The sequence below is a fragment of the Trachypithecus francoisi genome, unplaced genomic scaffold (assembly GCF_009764315.1).
Source record: "Trachypithecus francoisi isolate TF-2019V2 unplaced genomic scaffold, Tfra_2.0 Lachesis_group3, whole genome shotgun sequence".
Classification (NCBI taxonomy): domain Eukaryota; kingdom Metazoa; phylum Chordata; class Mammalia; order Primates; family Cercopithecidae; genus Trachypithecus; species Trachypithecus francoisi.
The window spans coordinates 150,451,865-150,469,073 of record NW_022681468.1 but is presented as its reverse complement, the minus strand read 5'-3'; the positions used below and the strand labels follow the sequence as shown (position 1 = coordinate 150,469,073).

Below are 17,209 nucleotides of genomic sequence, written 5' to 3'. Positions count from 1 at the left end.
GGTATATACTGATTCCAAAATTTAAAGGGCAAGACTCATTCGGGTACAGAAATATGTAAATGCACACAAACACCCACAAAGTAATGCAAAAGTCACTAACAATTTTTATTTCAGACTTTCTTGAGCAGCAGGAACAGTGTTGCCTCTCTGCTCCTGGCTGCCAAGTCACAGCATGCTGCAAGAACAAGTGCCTTTACCTCCCAGAAGGGGAGACAGGGGTTGGCTGGAAAAGTATTCAAAGAAGTAATGGCTGGAAACTTCCCATATTTGGCAAAAATAATAAGCCTAGAGATTCAAGAAGTTAAGCAAATTCTAAACAGAATAAGCCCAATACAATTTACAAGACATGTCATAATCAAACTTCTGAAAACTCAGACATGGAAAACTATCCTGAGGGCCGGGCACGGTGGCTCACGCCTGTAATCCCAGAACTTTGGGAGGCTGAGGCGGGTGGATCACGAGGTCAGGAGATCGAGACCCTCCTGGCTAACACGGTGAAACCCCGTCTCTACTAAAAATACAAAAAACTAGCCGGGCGAGGTGGTAGGCGCCTGTAGTCCCAGCTACTCGAGGCTGAGGCGGGAGAATGGTGTAAACCCGGGAGGCGGAGCTTGCAGTGAGCCGAGCTCGCGCCACTGCACTCCAGCCTGGGCGACACAGCGAAACTCCGTCTCAAAAAATAAATAAATAAATAAATAAATAAATAAATAAATAAATAAATGGAATTATGTAGTATGTACTCTACATCTGGCTTCCTTCACTAAGCATAATTATTTTGAGTTTGTCTATGTTGTTGCTATATCTATAATGTATTTCTTTTTATTGCTGAATAGTATTTCATTGTACTGATATACCTCAATTTGTTTATACCTCAATATGTCCATCTTGTGTTGATGGGCATTTGGTTTGTTTCCAGTTTGGGATATTACAAATTAAGGTGCTATGAATATTTACATACAAGTCATTGTATGGACATATGCTTTTGTTTCTCTTGCGTAAATGCCTGGGATGGAATTGCTGTTTCATATAACAGGTATATGCTTAAGTTTTTAACTAAAATGGATGATAGGCCGAAAGATAAAATCTAACACTATTTAGATGAAGACATAGAAGAAAACCTTTGTGGCCTTGGGATAGGTGAATATTTCTTAGATATGACTATAAGACATAATTCATATAAGAAAAATGACAAATTAAATGTTCTCTAAAGTAAGAAACATGCTCTTTGAAATACAGTTAAGAGAATGAAAAAGCAAGCCACAGACCAGATGAATATTTTTGCCTATCATATATCTGATAAAAGACATGTCCGGCCTGGTGCAGTGGCTCACACCTGTAATTCCAGCACTTTGGGAGGCCAAGGTGAGCGGATCATGAGTTCAGGAGTTCAAGACCAGCCTGGACAACATGGTGAAACCCCGTCTCTACTAAAAATACAAAAATTAGCAGGGTGTGGTGGCATGCGCCTATAATCCCAGCTACTCAGGAAGCTGAGGCAGGAGAACTGCTTGAACCCAGGAGGCAGAGGTTGCAGTGAGCGCAATCGTGCCACTGCACTCCAGCCTGGGTGACACAGCGAGATTCCATCTCAGAAAAAAAAAAAAAAAAGACATGTCCAGAATATAAAAATATTTCTCAAAAGTTAGTAAGAAAACAAAAACAAAATTTTTAAATGCACCAAAGATGTGAACAAAAACAGAAGACAGAAGATATATGACTGGGAAATAATCATGTGAAAAGATGCCCAACATCATTAATCATTAGGAAAATGCAAGTTAAGACACACTGAGAAACTACTAAGCACCAATTACTATGTTTAAGATTAAAAACAATAAAATACCAATTACTGGCAAAGAGGTGGAACAACTGATACTCCCATAAACTGGTGGGAATATAAAATGGTACAACCACTTTGGAAAACACTTTGATGATTTCTTTTCATTTTTGTTTTGAAGTTTGACTTTAAAATAATTTCCAACTTATATAAAAGTTTCAAGAGTCATTTGAAAAGCTCTCATATATCCTTCACCTAAATTCTCCAATGTTCAACATTCCATATTTGATTTAGCATCATCTCTCTTCTTTTTCCTGAATCATTTGGGAGCTAACTGCATATTTAATACATCACTGCCCCCTTAATGCTGCACTGGAAATTTCCTAAGAAGGAAGACACTATTCTACATATCAACAGTACAATAAAGTTAGAAAATCAACAGTGGTATAATACTGCTATCTAATCCACAGACTCCTTTCAAATTTTGCTGTTTGTTTTAATTATATCTTGTATAGGTCCAGCATCCAGTACAGATTCTAATTTTATACAATGGAAATATTTGAACATAGATTAGGTATTAAATGATATTAAGAAATTGTTAATTTTTTTTAAGAGAGAACGTCTTACTCTGTTGCCGAGATTGGAGCGCAGTGGTGCAGTCATAGCTCACTGCAGCCTTGGACTCCTGGGCTCAAGCCATCCTCCCACACAGCCTCCTGTGTAACTGGGACTACATGTCACCTTGTCCAGCTAATTTTTTCTTTTATTTTTTGTAGAGATGGGGCCTCACTATGTTGCCCAGGCTGGTTTCAAACTCCTGGCCTCAAGTGATCCTCCACCTTGTGCTGGGATTACAGGTGTGAGCCACTGTACCTGGCCAAATGGTTACATGTTTAGGGCATAAGGTTAGTAGTATGGTATGTTGGTTCCTTTTCTAGTTAGAGATATATACTTAGGTATTTATTTTTTAAAATTATATGATTGAGATTTAAAAAACACTCCTGAGGGATGGAGAGAAGAGATGAAATAAGATTGACAAAATATCTATAGTTGTTGAAGCCGGATGATGAGTACAGAGGAGTTTACTTCTATGTATGTTTGACATTTTCATAAATATAGGTTTAAAAAAAGTTTTTAAAAAAAGACTAATAGAGAAATGGAATAATTTTAAGGATTAGAGTGCAATGGCCATATTTGCAATTTAGAAACATTACTCTGACTGCAATAGGAAGAATAGCTTAATGTGGCACAAGAATGAAGACAGTGACTAATTAAGAGAGCTATTGAAGTAACCCAGGGAATTGGTGACAGTAGCCTGAACTAAGTTAGTGGCAATGGGTTAGAGTGTAGTGGATGGACAGAAGAAGTGGTGACTATTTGGATGTGAGTTGAGAGAAAGGGAATTCAGAATCCCACTCAGTTGGCTGGTGCCATTTGCCTAGTCAGAGATCACTGGAGAAGGAACGGGTCTCCAGCAGAGGCAAGATGATGATTTAAATTGGCCTTGGGTCAAGGTAGTGCAGTTATCTGGCCAGAACTGAGTGGACAAATGGCAGCAAGGTATTTAAACAATCATTATTTAGTGAACAGTGGAGGAGTAAGCAAGGTAGACAGAAGAAACGTGTCACTTAAACCTAACTTGGGTTAGTACAATAGGATTATTCTAAATGGACATGCAGCATTAGTAAGTTACTGAAGATGAAATGCAATAACAATGTCTGGGTAGACAGGTTATTTTATAAACTTGAAAAACGACGACTTGAGGCAGGATATAACACAAAGACTCCCTAAATTCACATTGAGGGAACTGGGAAGGGAACATAATTCTCTTCATGGGAAGGTAGCTCACAAAGATGCCCGAGTGGAAAGATAGTTTTCAGTTAAATTTTCAAGGTGGTACTTGAAAATTCCCCAAAGCTGTGGAATGTAGGGACACAGAACATACGTGGGAGTGTTGAATCTGTGCTTAAGAGAGTAAGTTTGGGGGTACTAAAGTGGAGGAAGGAGAGTGGGGGGGCGGTCACAATTTTTACTCCCAGTAGTCCTGTTCTGAGGAGGTTCAAGTTGAAACTAGAAGTGACTTCAGAACTCATCGACGCCTGCCCTTTAAGAGTTTCCTGGCCAGGCGCAGTGGCTTATGCCCGTAATCCCAGCACTTTGGGAGGCCAAGGAGAGCGGATCACAAGGTCAGGAGATCGAGAACATCTTGGCCAACATGGTGAAATACTGTCTCTACGAAAAATACAAAAATTAGCCGGGCGTGGTGGTGCGCGCCTGTAGTCTCAGCTACTCTGGAGGCTGAGGCGGGAGAATCGCTTGAACCCGGGAGGCGGAGGCTGCAGTGAGCAGAGATCGCACCACTGCACTCCCGCCTGGGGAACAAGAGCCGAAACTCCGCCAAAAAAAAATGCCAGGGTGCGCCGGGCGCGGTGGCTCAAGCCTGTAATCCCAGCACTTTGGGAGGCCGAGATGGGCGGATCACGAGGTCAGGAGATCGAGACCATCCTGGCTAACACGGTGAAACCCCATCTCTACTAAAAATACAAAAAAACGAGCCGGGCGAGGTGGCGGGCGCCTGTAGTCCCAGCTACTCAGGAGGCTGAGGCAGGAGAATGGCGTAAACCCGGGAGGCGGAGCTTGCAGTGAGCTGAGATCTGGCCACTGCACTCCAGTCCGGGCGACAGAGCGAGACTCCGCCTCAAAAAAAAAAAAAAAAAAAAAAAAAAAATGCCAGGGTGGAGAAGTTCCAGCAAGCACTTCTGTTAAAGATACTTGTTTCGTGAAAACTATACAATGTGGCGTTTTCATTCCTATCTGTGTGATTCATTTCTTACTTTCGTGGAGTTCCTCTGCTCCCCTTCCCTCAGCAGGATGTGGGCAAAGCTGTCCTGCGGCCCTCTTCCTTCGCCTGGGCCTCTGGAGCCTCCAGAGCTGGCTCCCGACGCGCAGCTCCGCCCACGGCCCGTCCCCCTAGCCTGGCCCCGCCCGGCGGCGTCGAGCCCCGCCCACGAGTCCTTCTCCCGCGCGGAGTCTCGCCCACAGCCAGAGCCCGGCGCGGAACCCCGCCCACGAGCCCGTTTCCAGCGCGGAGCCCCGCCCACAGTCTGTCCCCAGCGCGGAGCCCCGCCCCGCAGGCTGCCGGGGGCCCACCGCCGCCCCGGCAAGGCCGCCCCGCCTTGGGCGCAGCGCTGCCATGGCTGGGGGCCGTGGGGCCCCCGGGCGCGGCCGGGACGAGCCTCCGGAGAGCTACCCGCAACGACAGGACCACGAACTACAGGCCCTGGAGGCCATCTATGGCGCGGACTTCCAAGACCTGCGGCCGGACGCTTGCGGACCGGTAGGAACGTGGCTTGTCAGGCCCGGGCTGGTGTGCCCTGGCCTCCCCCGGCCCTGGGCCAAAGCCCAGACACTTCCAGATAGGGCCGCCGCTTTAAGATCGTGCAGTCTTTCATCCCTCAGGTTCCACCCATGCTCACTTTTAGTTCTTGCACCTGCAGCTGGTCTCCAGAATCCCACCTAGGCCGAATTCTTCCACAGCCCTTTCCCCATGATTTCCCCAGAGGAATTCCCCGTGATTCCTCTCTCTTACCTGGCACTGCTTCTTATTCCTGCCTACATTCCGTAATGTATCTGCCTCCTTCCAACCTTGTCCTTTTTCCCCCCGAAAGCCATCGCGGATGATACAACAGCACATTCATACGCACCCGTTGCTACTTTGTTCTGAGAACGCTTTTTGGGCGCTCGCACAGGCCTTAACGTCCTCAATCAGAATTCTCGTTTCATCCATGCATTCAAATCTGCACGCCGCATAATTCCCGCTGTACTCCCCAGGTATCCTCACTGTGTTTTCCGATACGGGGGAACTTTGCATACGTCTGCACCTTCCTCTAAGACATTTAGCTCAGAATATAGCACACATTCATCTTAGCTGTAGTGGAGAGAGGTATCTAGACCGAGTCTAGAGCAGGAGTGTCCAATCTTTTGGCTTCCCCGGGCCACAAAAAATACACTAACACTAACGATAGCTGATCATCTAAAAAAAAAAAATCGCAAAAAAACCCTCAATGTTTTAAGAAAGTTGACGAATGTGTGTTGGGCCACATTCAACGCCATACAGGGCTGCATGCGGCCCATGGGCCTCGGGTTGAACCAGCTTGCTTTAGACTTTTTAAAATGGCATTTTGTTTAAAATATTATTTTGCCTTTTTGTCTGGAAATTAAGGCACATTATAAATTATTTATACTGACAGTTTTTTCCCCATCCTTGAAGAGTTGATCTACCAAACTGTTTCTGAATGTTATCATATTATCATTTAAAACATACTTCTAACTTCATCTGCTTTTTTTTTTTTTTTTTTTTTGAGACAGGGTCTTGCTCTGTCACCGAGGCGAGAGTGCAGGAGCATGATCATGGCTCACTGCAGCCTATTCTCAAGCAGTCCTTCTGCCTCAGCCTCTCAAGTAGCTGGGACTACAGGCACATGCCACTACACCTGGTTAATTTTTTAAATTTTTTATAGAGACAGAGTCTTGCTCTGTTGCCAGGGCTGGTATCAAGTTCCTGAGCTCATGCAGTCCTCTCACCTTGGCCTCTGAAAGTGCTGGGATTACAGGCGTGAGCCACCGTGCCTGGCCTCTTCATGTGCTTTTAACTCTGGCATTTCACATCTGCTTTATCTACACATCCAGGATTTCCTCAAGAAATACCATCTGCTGGAGCTATCAGGGCAAAATATTCTCCCTCAAACTCAGGGTTCTTCTTCCTTCGTGAAATTTGTTTTAGGTGTTAGGAATACAGCTATGGGCAAAACAGACAAAAATCCTTGCCTTCAGGGAGCTTACTTTTCTAATGCTTAATACAAAGTTACTTGTAACCCGAAATAGTAAAAGTATAAATATTCCCCTTGACATGACAGAGAAGTTGGTGACTGGGCAACTTCGATGTTCCCAAACATTGAGAATCAGGAAGTAGGCCCAACAGGCAGCCAAAATAGGTGTCTCGAAGTGTACACCAGACTCAACACAAAGTCCCTAAGGCTTCGTTCTGAACCAGTTTGTTTACTTTATACAAGCTTAGTTGTCTGCTCCTAGGGCTGCAGAAAAATGGAAGAAAAAAAGCAACTTCTTTTAGGTCGGGATATTGGTAACCCCAAGAATTTATAGCTGGTGGCTTTCATAACAAGATGGAAGACTAGGCAAACCAAAGCAAAAACTATAGAAGGCAGGCAGAAGAATTTAAATAGCTGTCTGTGGCCTGTTGTACACAGGGCAAATGGCCTCAACACATTCATAGGCCCGGCAGGCAAGTAATTGATGGTCTCAAGGATGAATCAGAGTTTAGTCATTCAACAGCACTTATTATCACCTGCTATTTGCCAGGGAAAAGTGATGCAGGTCTGAAATCCTTTATCCACAACTCTTTATTGAGAGGTAGTTTCTCTCTGTCACCCAGGCTGGAGTGCAGTGGTGCAATCTTAGCTCATTGCAACCTCCACCTCCCAGGTTCAAGCGATTCTTGTGCCTCAGCCTCCTGAGCAGCTGGGATTACAGGTGTCTGCCTCCACACGTGAGTAATTTTTGTATTTTTAGTAGAGACGGAGTTTCATTATGTTGGCCAGGCTGGTCTCGAACTCCTGACCTCAAGTGATCCTCCCGCCTCGCCTCCCAAAATGCTGGGATTACAGGTGTAAGCCACCATGCCCAGCCTTTTATCCAAAACTTGATGGGTTTCAGAACTCAGAAGTGCTTCTTTTCACGTTTATGTGTGCACATTACACACGTTACCTAATACCTTCCTCAGTGTCTGGGGCAGCATCGAAAATCAAACACAATGAAACACAGAAATACTCAAATTTCACACTGAACAGATAAACACTATTACTAACCTCATGTTAGTCCAGGCTAAATTTACTGCCAATAAATTCAGGTTAGATATTTTTTCCAACTTCTTTTAGTGGGGATGTGTTGTCATATAAATTTCAGTTTAGTAGCGTATGTATATCATTTATAAATAACATTTTGAGGTGCATGCTAAAAACTTTTGCGTTTGTAAAAAGTTTGGATACTGCCAGTTTAAAGTATCTAGAATTTATAGATAGTTACAAATTGCTAACTTATTTTGGCTAGCTTTCCACAACAGCAAAACGTCTGCTCATTTGTAATTGGATAGCTTTTGGAAACATCCCTCCAAAAGCTTGCTTCAATCCCTGGATCCGCCAGTAGTGTATGGTGGTGTTTGTTTTCCTTTATCTTCAACGATACTATATGTGTTAGACTTTTTCATCTTTGCCATTTAAAGGAAACATATCTCATTTTCATTTTTATTTATTTATAAATTATCTAGAACACCTTTGTTTACAAACCGTTGATTTTTCTTTTCCTGTGAACTGCTCATGCTCTTTGGTCTACTTTTCCACCCTGTGGTCCATTTTCTTGTTTATTTGTAAGAGCTAAATATCTTAAGAAAATTAGCATTTTGGGTCATATAACGCATATATTTTCTCCTAATCATATGCATTTGTTTACATAATTTATGTGATTTTTAAAATGTGAATAGAGTCAAAGTGACCTATTTTTTTGTGTTATGGTCCCTGTGGGGTTTTTCTTTCCCCACTCTGCTCCAATGTTACTAAAAACCAAATTCTTCAAAGTTTACTTTTAACTTGTTCATGACTTCATTTTTAAATTTTCATCAAATAAAGATATAAGTAGTTTTTTTTTTTAAGTTCTTCGTTCCATCGAAGTAGGGGCCTAGGCCACCTCCCCGTGTGCATCCCTCCTCCTCCAGCTAGGCAGCTAGACAAATATAGGCAATTGAATTTGTCACTGTCTTCCACTCATTTGAAATGCCATTCCTACAAGCCCAGTGCCTGGTAAAACAAACAAAAAACTTTCAAAAATTGTTATTGAATGAAATAATTCTCAAATGTATTTTGAGTCTCTTTTTTTCCTTGTCTGGAATGCTTGGTCTCTGGCTTGTCTTAGCTTCAGTGCTACATCCTGCTACATCCTCAGATAGTTCTTCTTTGATAACCACATTTAATTACATACCCTCACACCCCAAGTCATTCGCTAAGGAGAGCACCATGTCATGTCTTCAATAGCACTCTCTAAACTTGCACTTAACATGTTTATGATGTTTGTTTTCCCCTATCAGACTGAAGTTCCTTGAGAGCAGGAACCATATCCGTGTTCTCACCTCTGTGGACTAAGCACAGTGCCTGACACAGAGTCAGTGCTTAACAAATGTGGGTGATGGATGTGTGATGGGTGAATGAGTGGATGAAAGGCCTGTGGACCAAAGAGTGCTTAACCCTCCTGGGACCACATTTGCAGAATTATGCTTTATGGAAGGACCCACACATTTATCAAGGATTATTATAAAGCCGTATAAGAAGTGATCTTACAAATTTTGTACACATAGTAGAAGAGAACAGTGTTTATTATATGGTACTCCTTGTAAGGTTCATGTTAATAAATTTCTGTTAGCATTAGTGTTGTTAAGTACTTTGCTTCCCTGAAATAATTTTTAGGTTCTCTCTTTTCTGATGATACCACGTTTCTCTTTTTGCCCTGCCTGCCAGGACATTCGGAGAAAAAAATCAAGGCTCAATCCCAGCAACTTAGGATGGTATAATAAAAGAGTGGCTTATGGGAGGAGACAGGGTTTGGAGTCAAGGCTGGGTTTGAATCCCAGCTCTGTCCCTGTGTATCTGTGGGCAAGAATGTAAAACTCCCTGAACCTGAGCTTCTGTATCCGTAAAATGGAGATGGCAACTGCCTTGCAAAGTTGGTGAGGTGCCTGGGCCATGGGAGTGTTCAGCCATTATTTTTTCTCTCAAGACTCCTCTTTTTCATTATATACATAGAATATGAACTACTTCAAATGCACTTTGGAAAAAGGGTATATAACTTGAAGAACAAGGGTATTTGGTGATTTGATGAAAAGCAGTTGAATGAAAACATGCAGTTCTGTCCTTGTCAAGAGTTTTCATTTGTTAATATCTCAGTATTCAGATCTCAATCAAATCTCCCCTGCTCACAGAGTCCTTCCCTAACCCCCCTGTCTAGATATCTTCTCCTTGCCCACCACTATGTCCCTCTACTCTGCTTTGTTTTCTTTACAGCACTCATCACTATTTGAAATCACTTGTCTTCTAGTTTGTATCAGCTGGTTGGGACTGTGTCTGTCTCAATTTACCTCTGCACTCCCAGCCTCCCAGAGAGCACCCAGACATAATAACTCAGTAACATCTGAATGAATGGAAGCTGAGTGGAACATTTTGGTTCGTTCCTTCGATGACTTAAAAACGGAAAATGCATTTTCTCTGGCTCAGGTTTTGTTTTTAAATCATGCTTTTGGAAAGTATGCCAGATAATCTATGTAAAATATAATTGCAAATATTTTTAAAGTAGAACTTTTGATCTAAAATGATCATTATCTTAATCATTAATGATTGGCTCTACAGCTATGAAAAAAAGTTTTTGTTTTTCCTCTTTTAGGTCAAAGAGCCCCCTGAAATCAATTTAGTTTTGTACCCCCAAGGCCTAACTGGTGAAGAAGTATATGTAAAAGTGGATTTGAGGGTTAAATGCCCACCTACCTATCCAGATGTGTGAGTACATTTATAAATAACTTTGACATGGTTTCAGTTTTCTGTTTTGACAGCATAGAAACAGATTGAAATTAGTAATATTTTCTCCTTCCTGCTCCCATTCCACATAAAATTTCATTTCCTATATTTCAACAAAACTACATCAGCAATAGATGTTTTCATGAAACCTGTCTCATTTTAAGCCTGTTTATAGCTATAGAATTGTCACTGTAGATACTAATATTTGCCCAGTGACTATTTTGCTTTATCTGATGTGTTAACTTTTGTTTATTTATTTCTTCATAAGTTAGGAAGAGGAAAAATTTGGAAGGAAACGATAGAGGCATGGTGACTATTGAAAGCACTTACATAGTTAAAGAGTATGGTTGGTATTAGAAACTCAGCAAGTCTGTGCCTGAGATGACCTTTTGCTGCCTAGAGTGAGGGAGAGTATTTGGAGCTGTCCTGCCTCTCAGTGGGGCACTGCTGGCAAGTGTCCATCGTGCAGGGCTGTGCCGTGCACTGCAGGACGCTTAGCACCCCTGGCCCCAAACTACCAATGCCACAGGTGTCCTCCAGACATTGAAACAACCAAATAGCCTACATATTTCCAAATTCCCCCTAAAGGCGATGTCACCTCTGGTTGAGAACTTTTGGTTAGAGATGGGATTTCACTGTGTTTGCCAGGATGGTCTTGATCTCCTGCCCTCATGATCCACCTGCCTCGGCCTCCCAAAGTGCTGGGATTACAGGCGTGAGCCACTGCCCCCAGCCAGCCATCAGCCCTTAAGTATGTATATTTGGTGTAATCTTTCCCCATACATCCCACATGCAAAGGCAGGTTGGCCTGGATGGCGTTAAGTAGTTTGAATTTACTGGATGGGGAACCAGTGAAGGTTTCTGAGAAGGAAAGGGACAAATAAAAGGAAACTCTGTTTTACATAGTGCGTGGTAAATTTATGGAATTTATTATCCTAAGAAGTGATAGGGAGGATATGAAAAGACAGATAGGTCAAAATTGAGCTCCTTGAAGTCAGTAACCGTTCTTAGCCCCCAAAACTACTGAGAGTATTATAGTGGGTATACTATACATACTATAAAAATATTAATGAAGCATTAATGAAAAAAGATAATTAAAAATTTATGAAGGAAATTAAGACAGTGCCTCTCTAGTTTTTTTTTTTTTCCTGACACCAAATACATTATGCCTTTTCTGGTACCATGTGGGTGTCCAATAGTTCACTTCAATTCTGACACTATCTGTAGTTAGCATAGACCCCACAGATTAAGGACTCAGTTCCACAAGATTGCCTCCATTTCTGATGCTAGTTGCAAGTCCCAATACTTCTGACCATTTATAGCCAGTATTTATAAATGGCTGTAAATTTGGGGGTTTCCACTGCCCCCTCCTAAGTTGCGATAATTGCTAGAATGCGTCACAGAACTCAGTTTCTGTGAGTTACGTTTACCAGTTTGTCGTAAAGGGTACGGCTGCGGAATAGCCACATGGAAGAATTATGAAGGGTAAGGTGTGTGGGAAGAGGCACAGAGCTTCCATACCCTCTCCAGGCATGGCACCCTCCCAGCACCTCCCTGTGTTCTTCAACCAAGAATCTCCCTGAACCTTGTCATTTAGGGGTTTTTATGGAGGTTTCATTATATAGAGATGATTGATTAATTAAATCTTTGGCCACTGGTGATTGAACTTGATCTTCAGCCCTCTACTCCTCCCCAAAGATCTGGGATGGGATTGAAATTTCTCACCCTGTAATCAAGGCTTAGTTTTTCTGGTGACCAGTCCTAATCCTGAAGCTATCCAGGTACTGACCAGAGTTACCGCATGAGCACTAACTCCAGTATGGTTGGAAGGGATTTGTTATGAAAAACATAAGATGCTCCTCTCACCCCTGTTGCTCAGGAAATTCCAAGGATAATAGGATCTCTGTGCCAGGAACAGGGATCAAAGACCAAATACATAATTTTTTATTATACCATAGCCTCAAGAATTCGAAGTGTTTATTCTTGAAAAATCAAAATAAAGAAAAAGTTATACGTGCTATAATGTTACACATATATAAGTGCTAAAATATTAATTATAGCATTATTTGTGAAAGTAAAGCAATTGGAAGCAGTCTAAATGTCAAACAGTAGAGCAAGGTTTCTTCACCTTGGCAATACTGACATGTAGGCAGTTGTTGTGGGGGCCGTCCTGGGCTTTGTGGGATATTTAGTAGCATCCCTGACCTCTGTCTGCTAGATGTTGGGAGTACGTTTCTCCTCAGGTTGTGACAACCAAAAAAAGTCTCTAGATGTTGACAGATATCCCCTGGGGCCAAAATCACCCCTGGTTAAGAATCATGGCACTAGATAACTATTCAGGTAAATCTTAATGTGTCCACTTGATAAAAATGTTATGGGATGATTGTTTTTAACATTGAAATGCTGATAAAAAGTTAAAAAGCAAACATTATAATATCAGCTACATAAACTATGAATTATATTGCAAGGAAATAAAGAGAACATTAGAATTTTCTTTGAAGTTTAATTAGCATCATTGATGAATTTTTCACCATTGTGTTAACATTGCTATATAATGATAACTTACTTTTTAAATTATGACAAAAAGCTTAATTTGGGGTAATATTCTTTTCCTTTTGAATATGATTCAGGAAAACATTGCTTTTCTGCAGAATAGTCCTTGATACCACTGTGAAAGGAGCTCTCGGGTTAGATTCTGGAATTCTGGAAATTTCAGCCCCATCCCATACCTTTGGGGAGGAATTCTGGAAATTCTAAATTCTGCAAATTTCAGCCCCATCCCAGTTCTTTGGGAAGGGAGGAATCTAATCCCGGATTCCATACATAGACTGAGGACTGTATGGTTGGTTTTTCTATTCTTTCCCTCATATAAACTACTTTCTGTCAGGTTTCTATCTATAGAAGTAGATAATGATCATAGCACCCTGTCATACTGAAGCATTGAGAGAACGCATAGATAAGTGCATACTCAAGACTTCACGGGGTGAAATGCCATGAATTACTCAAAAATGCTTGGTAAAAAGTGATGAGTCATCATCTCTTCAGTTAAAATTAAATTACTCCTGTTTAATCTCAGAGAGTTGTTATTGGATATTTATTGGTTGGGAATGAAATGAAATCCGAGGGCTGGTTGTGTAATTTCCTTGAGTTGAAAATGTTGACTTAGATGAGCTCTAGGCAGAGTTGCAGAGAGTGTGCATGAGTAGATGTATTTATACACAGGAAGTGAGCATTTCCGCCTTGTTTCGATCAGAATGAGTGATTGGGATGCAGCATTGTGTTGTGGGAATACTAGAGGGATCACCAGGGCTCCGTCTTACCTGGTTATTCTTGTTCTGCTTAACGCTAGAGCACACCTGAGTGCAGAGCACTTGGCCTTGCCAGTGAGCTGTCAGAGCTAGGTTAATTCACATCAGCTACAAGCTAGGGTAGAGAATTACCATACAGAGGAGCACATGGTTAAGTTACTAGGCTAGAGTCAGCCACAGAACTGGAATGATTTTGTTTGTTTGTTTGTTTTTTAAGCGAAGAACTCAGAGTTAGGGATCCAGGGCAAATCATAGGAAATAAATAGTAATTGATGTTGGGAAATTTTAATCGGATTGTAAAGCTGAAATTAGATACAGGGGTCAAGTAAGTCTGACAGCTCAGACAGAAGGCTTTGGCCAGCCCATTTCTTCCCTGTAGGATGCAGGTGACTCCACTGTGTCAACTGGAGTTACAGGGATATGTTGAAGTTTTGAGATTAAGGACCTCAGGCCCAGAGTGCTTTCAGTTTAGCAAATATTGATGCAAACAGGCTATACTTTCTGGAGTAACTCCTTTTTTTTTTTTTTTTTTTTTTGCCTTTTCCAGAGTTCCTGAAATAGAGTTAAAAAATGCCAAAGGTCTATCAAATGAAAGTGTTAATTTGTTAAAATCTCGCCTAGAAGAACTGGCCAAGAAACACTGTGGGGAGGTAAGATTTGTTAAACTGGAATTAAAAGAAGACAGTAAACTTCCCCATTGCACCTCAGATCCAATTTTGAGTAGCATGTTTTGTGTTTTATTGATTCTACAAAACGGAACATTGTGATTTTTATTTATTTAATAGGATTAATGAAATGTGTAGTCTATAGATGGTACTATTGATGCTGAAGAATGTTTCTGAAAACATTCAGAAACATGGACCCCATCCCATGTCAGGGATGGTGGCTCACACTTGTAATTCCAGTGCTTTGGAAGGCTGAAGTGGGAGGATCACTTGAGCCCAGAAGTTTGAGGCCAACCTGAGCAAAATGACGAGCACTTGTCTCTAAAAAATTTACTGAGTGTGGTGGTGTATGCTGATAGTGCAAGCTACTCAGGAGGCTGAGGTGGGAGAATTGCATGAGCCCAGGCGTTTGAGGTTACAGTGAGCTATGATCACACCCCTTCACTCCAGCCTGGGCCATAGAGCAAGATCCCTGTCTCTTAAAGATAAAAAAAATAATTTTTCTGAAAACAGTTGATGTGAACCCAGCCATACTTTTTGTACACTTTGGATCTGGCATCATGACTTGATCTTGACTTGAACCTTTTTGTTGGAAAAATGTGGCAGACAAGCAATTTCTGACTGCCTCTCCCCTTTGTATATCAGAGGAATTTGTTGTTTTCTTTCTCAATAATTAGCGACACACTCTACTCTTTCAATGTCTGTCATATACCTGAGCATTTACACTGAGTTCAGTACTCATTCTTTTTTAATCTTCTGAACATTAGTATCTACATATGAGTTCTCTCTTGGGTGGCACAACTCTCTCTGGAAGGCAAGACTAAGTGTCTTCTGGAGGCAGAGTATGTCTGTGCTTTCCTTAGGCCAGACCAGTTCCCTCGAAGTATAACACTTGTTTGCCTCACTTTTGTGTAAAATCACTCAGTGTTTTTACCTGGTAGCTCATGCTTAACGATCTCTTTATGTGAAAGCTGAGAAGAGGTGTCCTTGGCTTCCATGTCTGTTTCAGACTTTTATTAGAGATAACCAAAGGTAACATTCACCTCACAGAAAGTAACTGCAAAGATTTTTACTTGCTTTTCATAACACAATGAGTCATAGTACAATCCGCGGACTGCCTTTCAGCTGTAAAAATAGTGTCCATTGAAGTTGCTGCTTCCAAGAACTTCAGTGATTGATGAGATATAGAAAGTGAGTGTAGAACAGCCTGGATAAAAAACTAGGCCTTGGGAATGATTCCAAAGTTCTTTCTAGTATACGGGACTCCAGTGTCTAACTGAAAAATAATATGAGGTTATATGGAAAATTCAACTACAGAGAAACTTCTGGTTTCCTGGATTTTTTATTTGTGTTTAATTTTTTTTTTTTTTTTGAGAGACAAAGTCTCACCATCTTGCCCAGGCTGGTCCCAAACTCCTGGCTCAAGCAATCCTCCTACCTCGGCCTCCCAAAGTGCTAGGATTACAGGCCCAAGCCACCACACCCAGCCTGATTTAAATTTTTATTTTGAGATAATTACATATTTATATATACCTCTTACCCAGTTTGCCCCAACAGTAACAGTGTGCTGCACTGTAGTACAATGTCATAACCAGGATATTGACATTAATACAATCAAGATACAGAATATTGTTCTCACCACAAGGATCTCTCATGTTGCCCTTCTGCAGCCACCCCCTAAACTCTACCCTCTCCACATCTGCGTTGCTCCTTGGGTCCTAGGGCCCTAACCAGTTTTCCTTCTACTGTTTACCTTTCAGGGTCACCTTACCCTTGTTTTATTTGTAAAGTCCGGGTTTTTTAGTTGTATTTGGTAGAAGGAATAGGAAAAAGTAGGTATACTCCATCTTCCCAGAAGTGGAAGTCCTGATTTGTGATTTTTAATATTTACTATGTTCCCAGTAACTAGTAAGAGTCCCATGCCTTTCCTGTCTGTTCCACTACAGCTGCCTTTTGTGAAGGGAACATGTCCTGATTATTAAAAGAGGCAGAAACTGTTAAAGATGTAGTAGTTTTGTACACCGATGTTTATAGCAGCATTATTCACAAGAACGAAAAGGTGGAAACAACCTGGGTCCATTGACAGGGGAATGGATAAACAAAATGTGGTATGTACATATCAGGGAATATTATTCAACCTTAATAAGGAAGGAGGTTCTGACACATGCTATGAAATGAATGAACCTTGAGGACATTATGTTAAGTGAAAGAAGCTGGTAACAAAAAGGCAAGTACTATATGCTTCCACTTACAGGAGGTACCTTGAGTAGTTGAGTTCACAGAGGCAGAAAGTAGAACAGTGGTTGCTAGGAGCTATGGGGAGGAGAGAATGGAAAGTTATTTAATGAGTACAGTTTGAGAAGAAGAAAAAGTTCTGGAAATGGATGATGGAGATGGTTGTACAACAATGTGAATGTACTTAATGCTACTGAACATATATTTAATGGTTAAAATAGTAAATATACTGTGTACATTTTGCCACAATTTAAAAAACACAGGCGTACCTCTAATTGTGCTTTACTTTATTACATTTCACAGATTATTGTGTTTTTTACAAATGGAAGATCTGTGGCAACCCTGCATTGAGCAAGTCTATCAGTGTCATTTTTCCAAACAAATGTGCTCACTTCATGTCTCGGTGTCACATTTTGGTAGTTTTCACAATGTTTCAACTTTTTCATTATTATTATATTTGTTTTGATGATCTATTATCCATGACCTCTGATGTTACTATTGTAATTGTTTTGGGGCACCATAGACACTGCCCATGTAGACAGCAAAGTTATTTGATCAATGTTGTGTGTGTTCTAACTACTGACCAGCCATTCC

The 17,209-nt window shown here is 41.3% G+C and overlaps 1 protein-coding gene across 1 annotated transcript in view; it reads left to right on the top strand.

Moving 5' to 3' along the window:
• The first annotated feature begins 4,853 nt into the window (after positions 1-4,853).
• EIF2AK4 (eukaryotic translation initiation factor 2 alpha kinase 4) overlaps positions 4,854-17,209 on the top strand; it is a 107,320-nt gene continuing 94,964 nt past the window's right edge. Inside the window, 3 exon segments of the mRNA XM_033190602.1 lie at positions 4,854-5,111; positions 10,277-10,389; positions 14,263-14,365. Coding sequence (XP_033046493.1) covers positions 4,968-5,111; positions 10,277-10,389; positions 14,263-14,365 — 360 coding nt within the window. The 5' untranslated portion in view covers positions 4,854-4,967.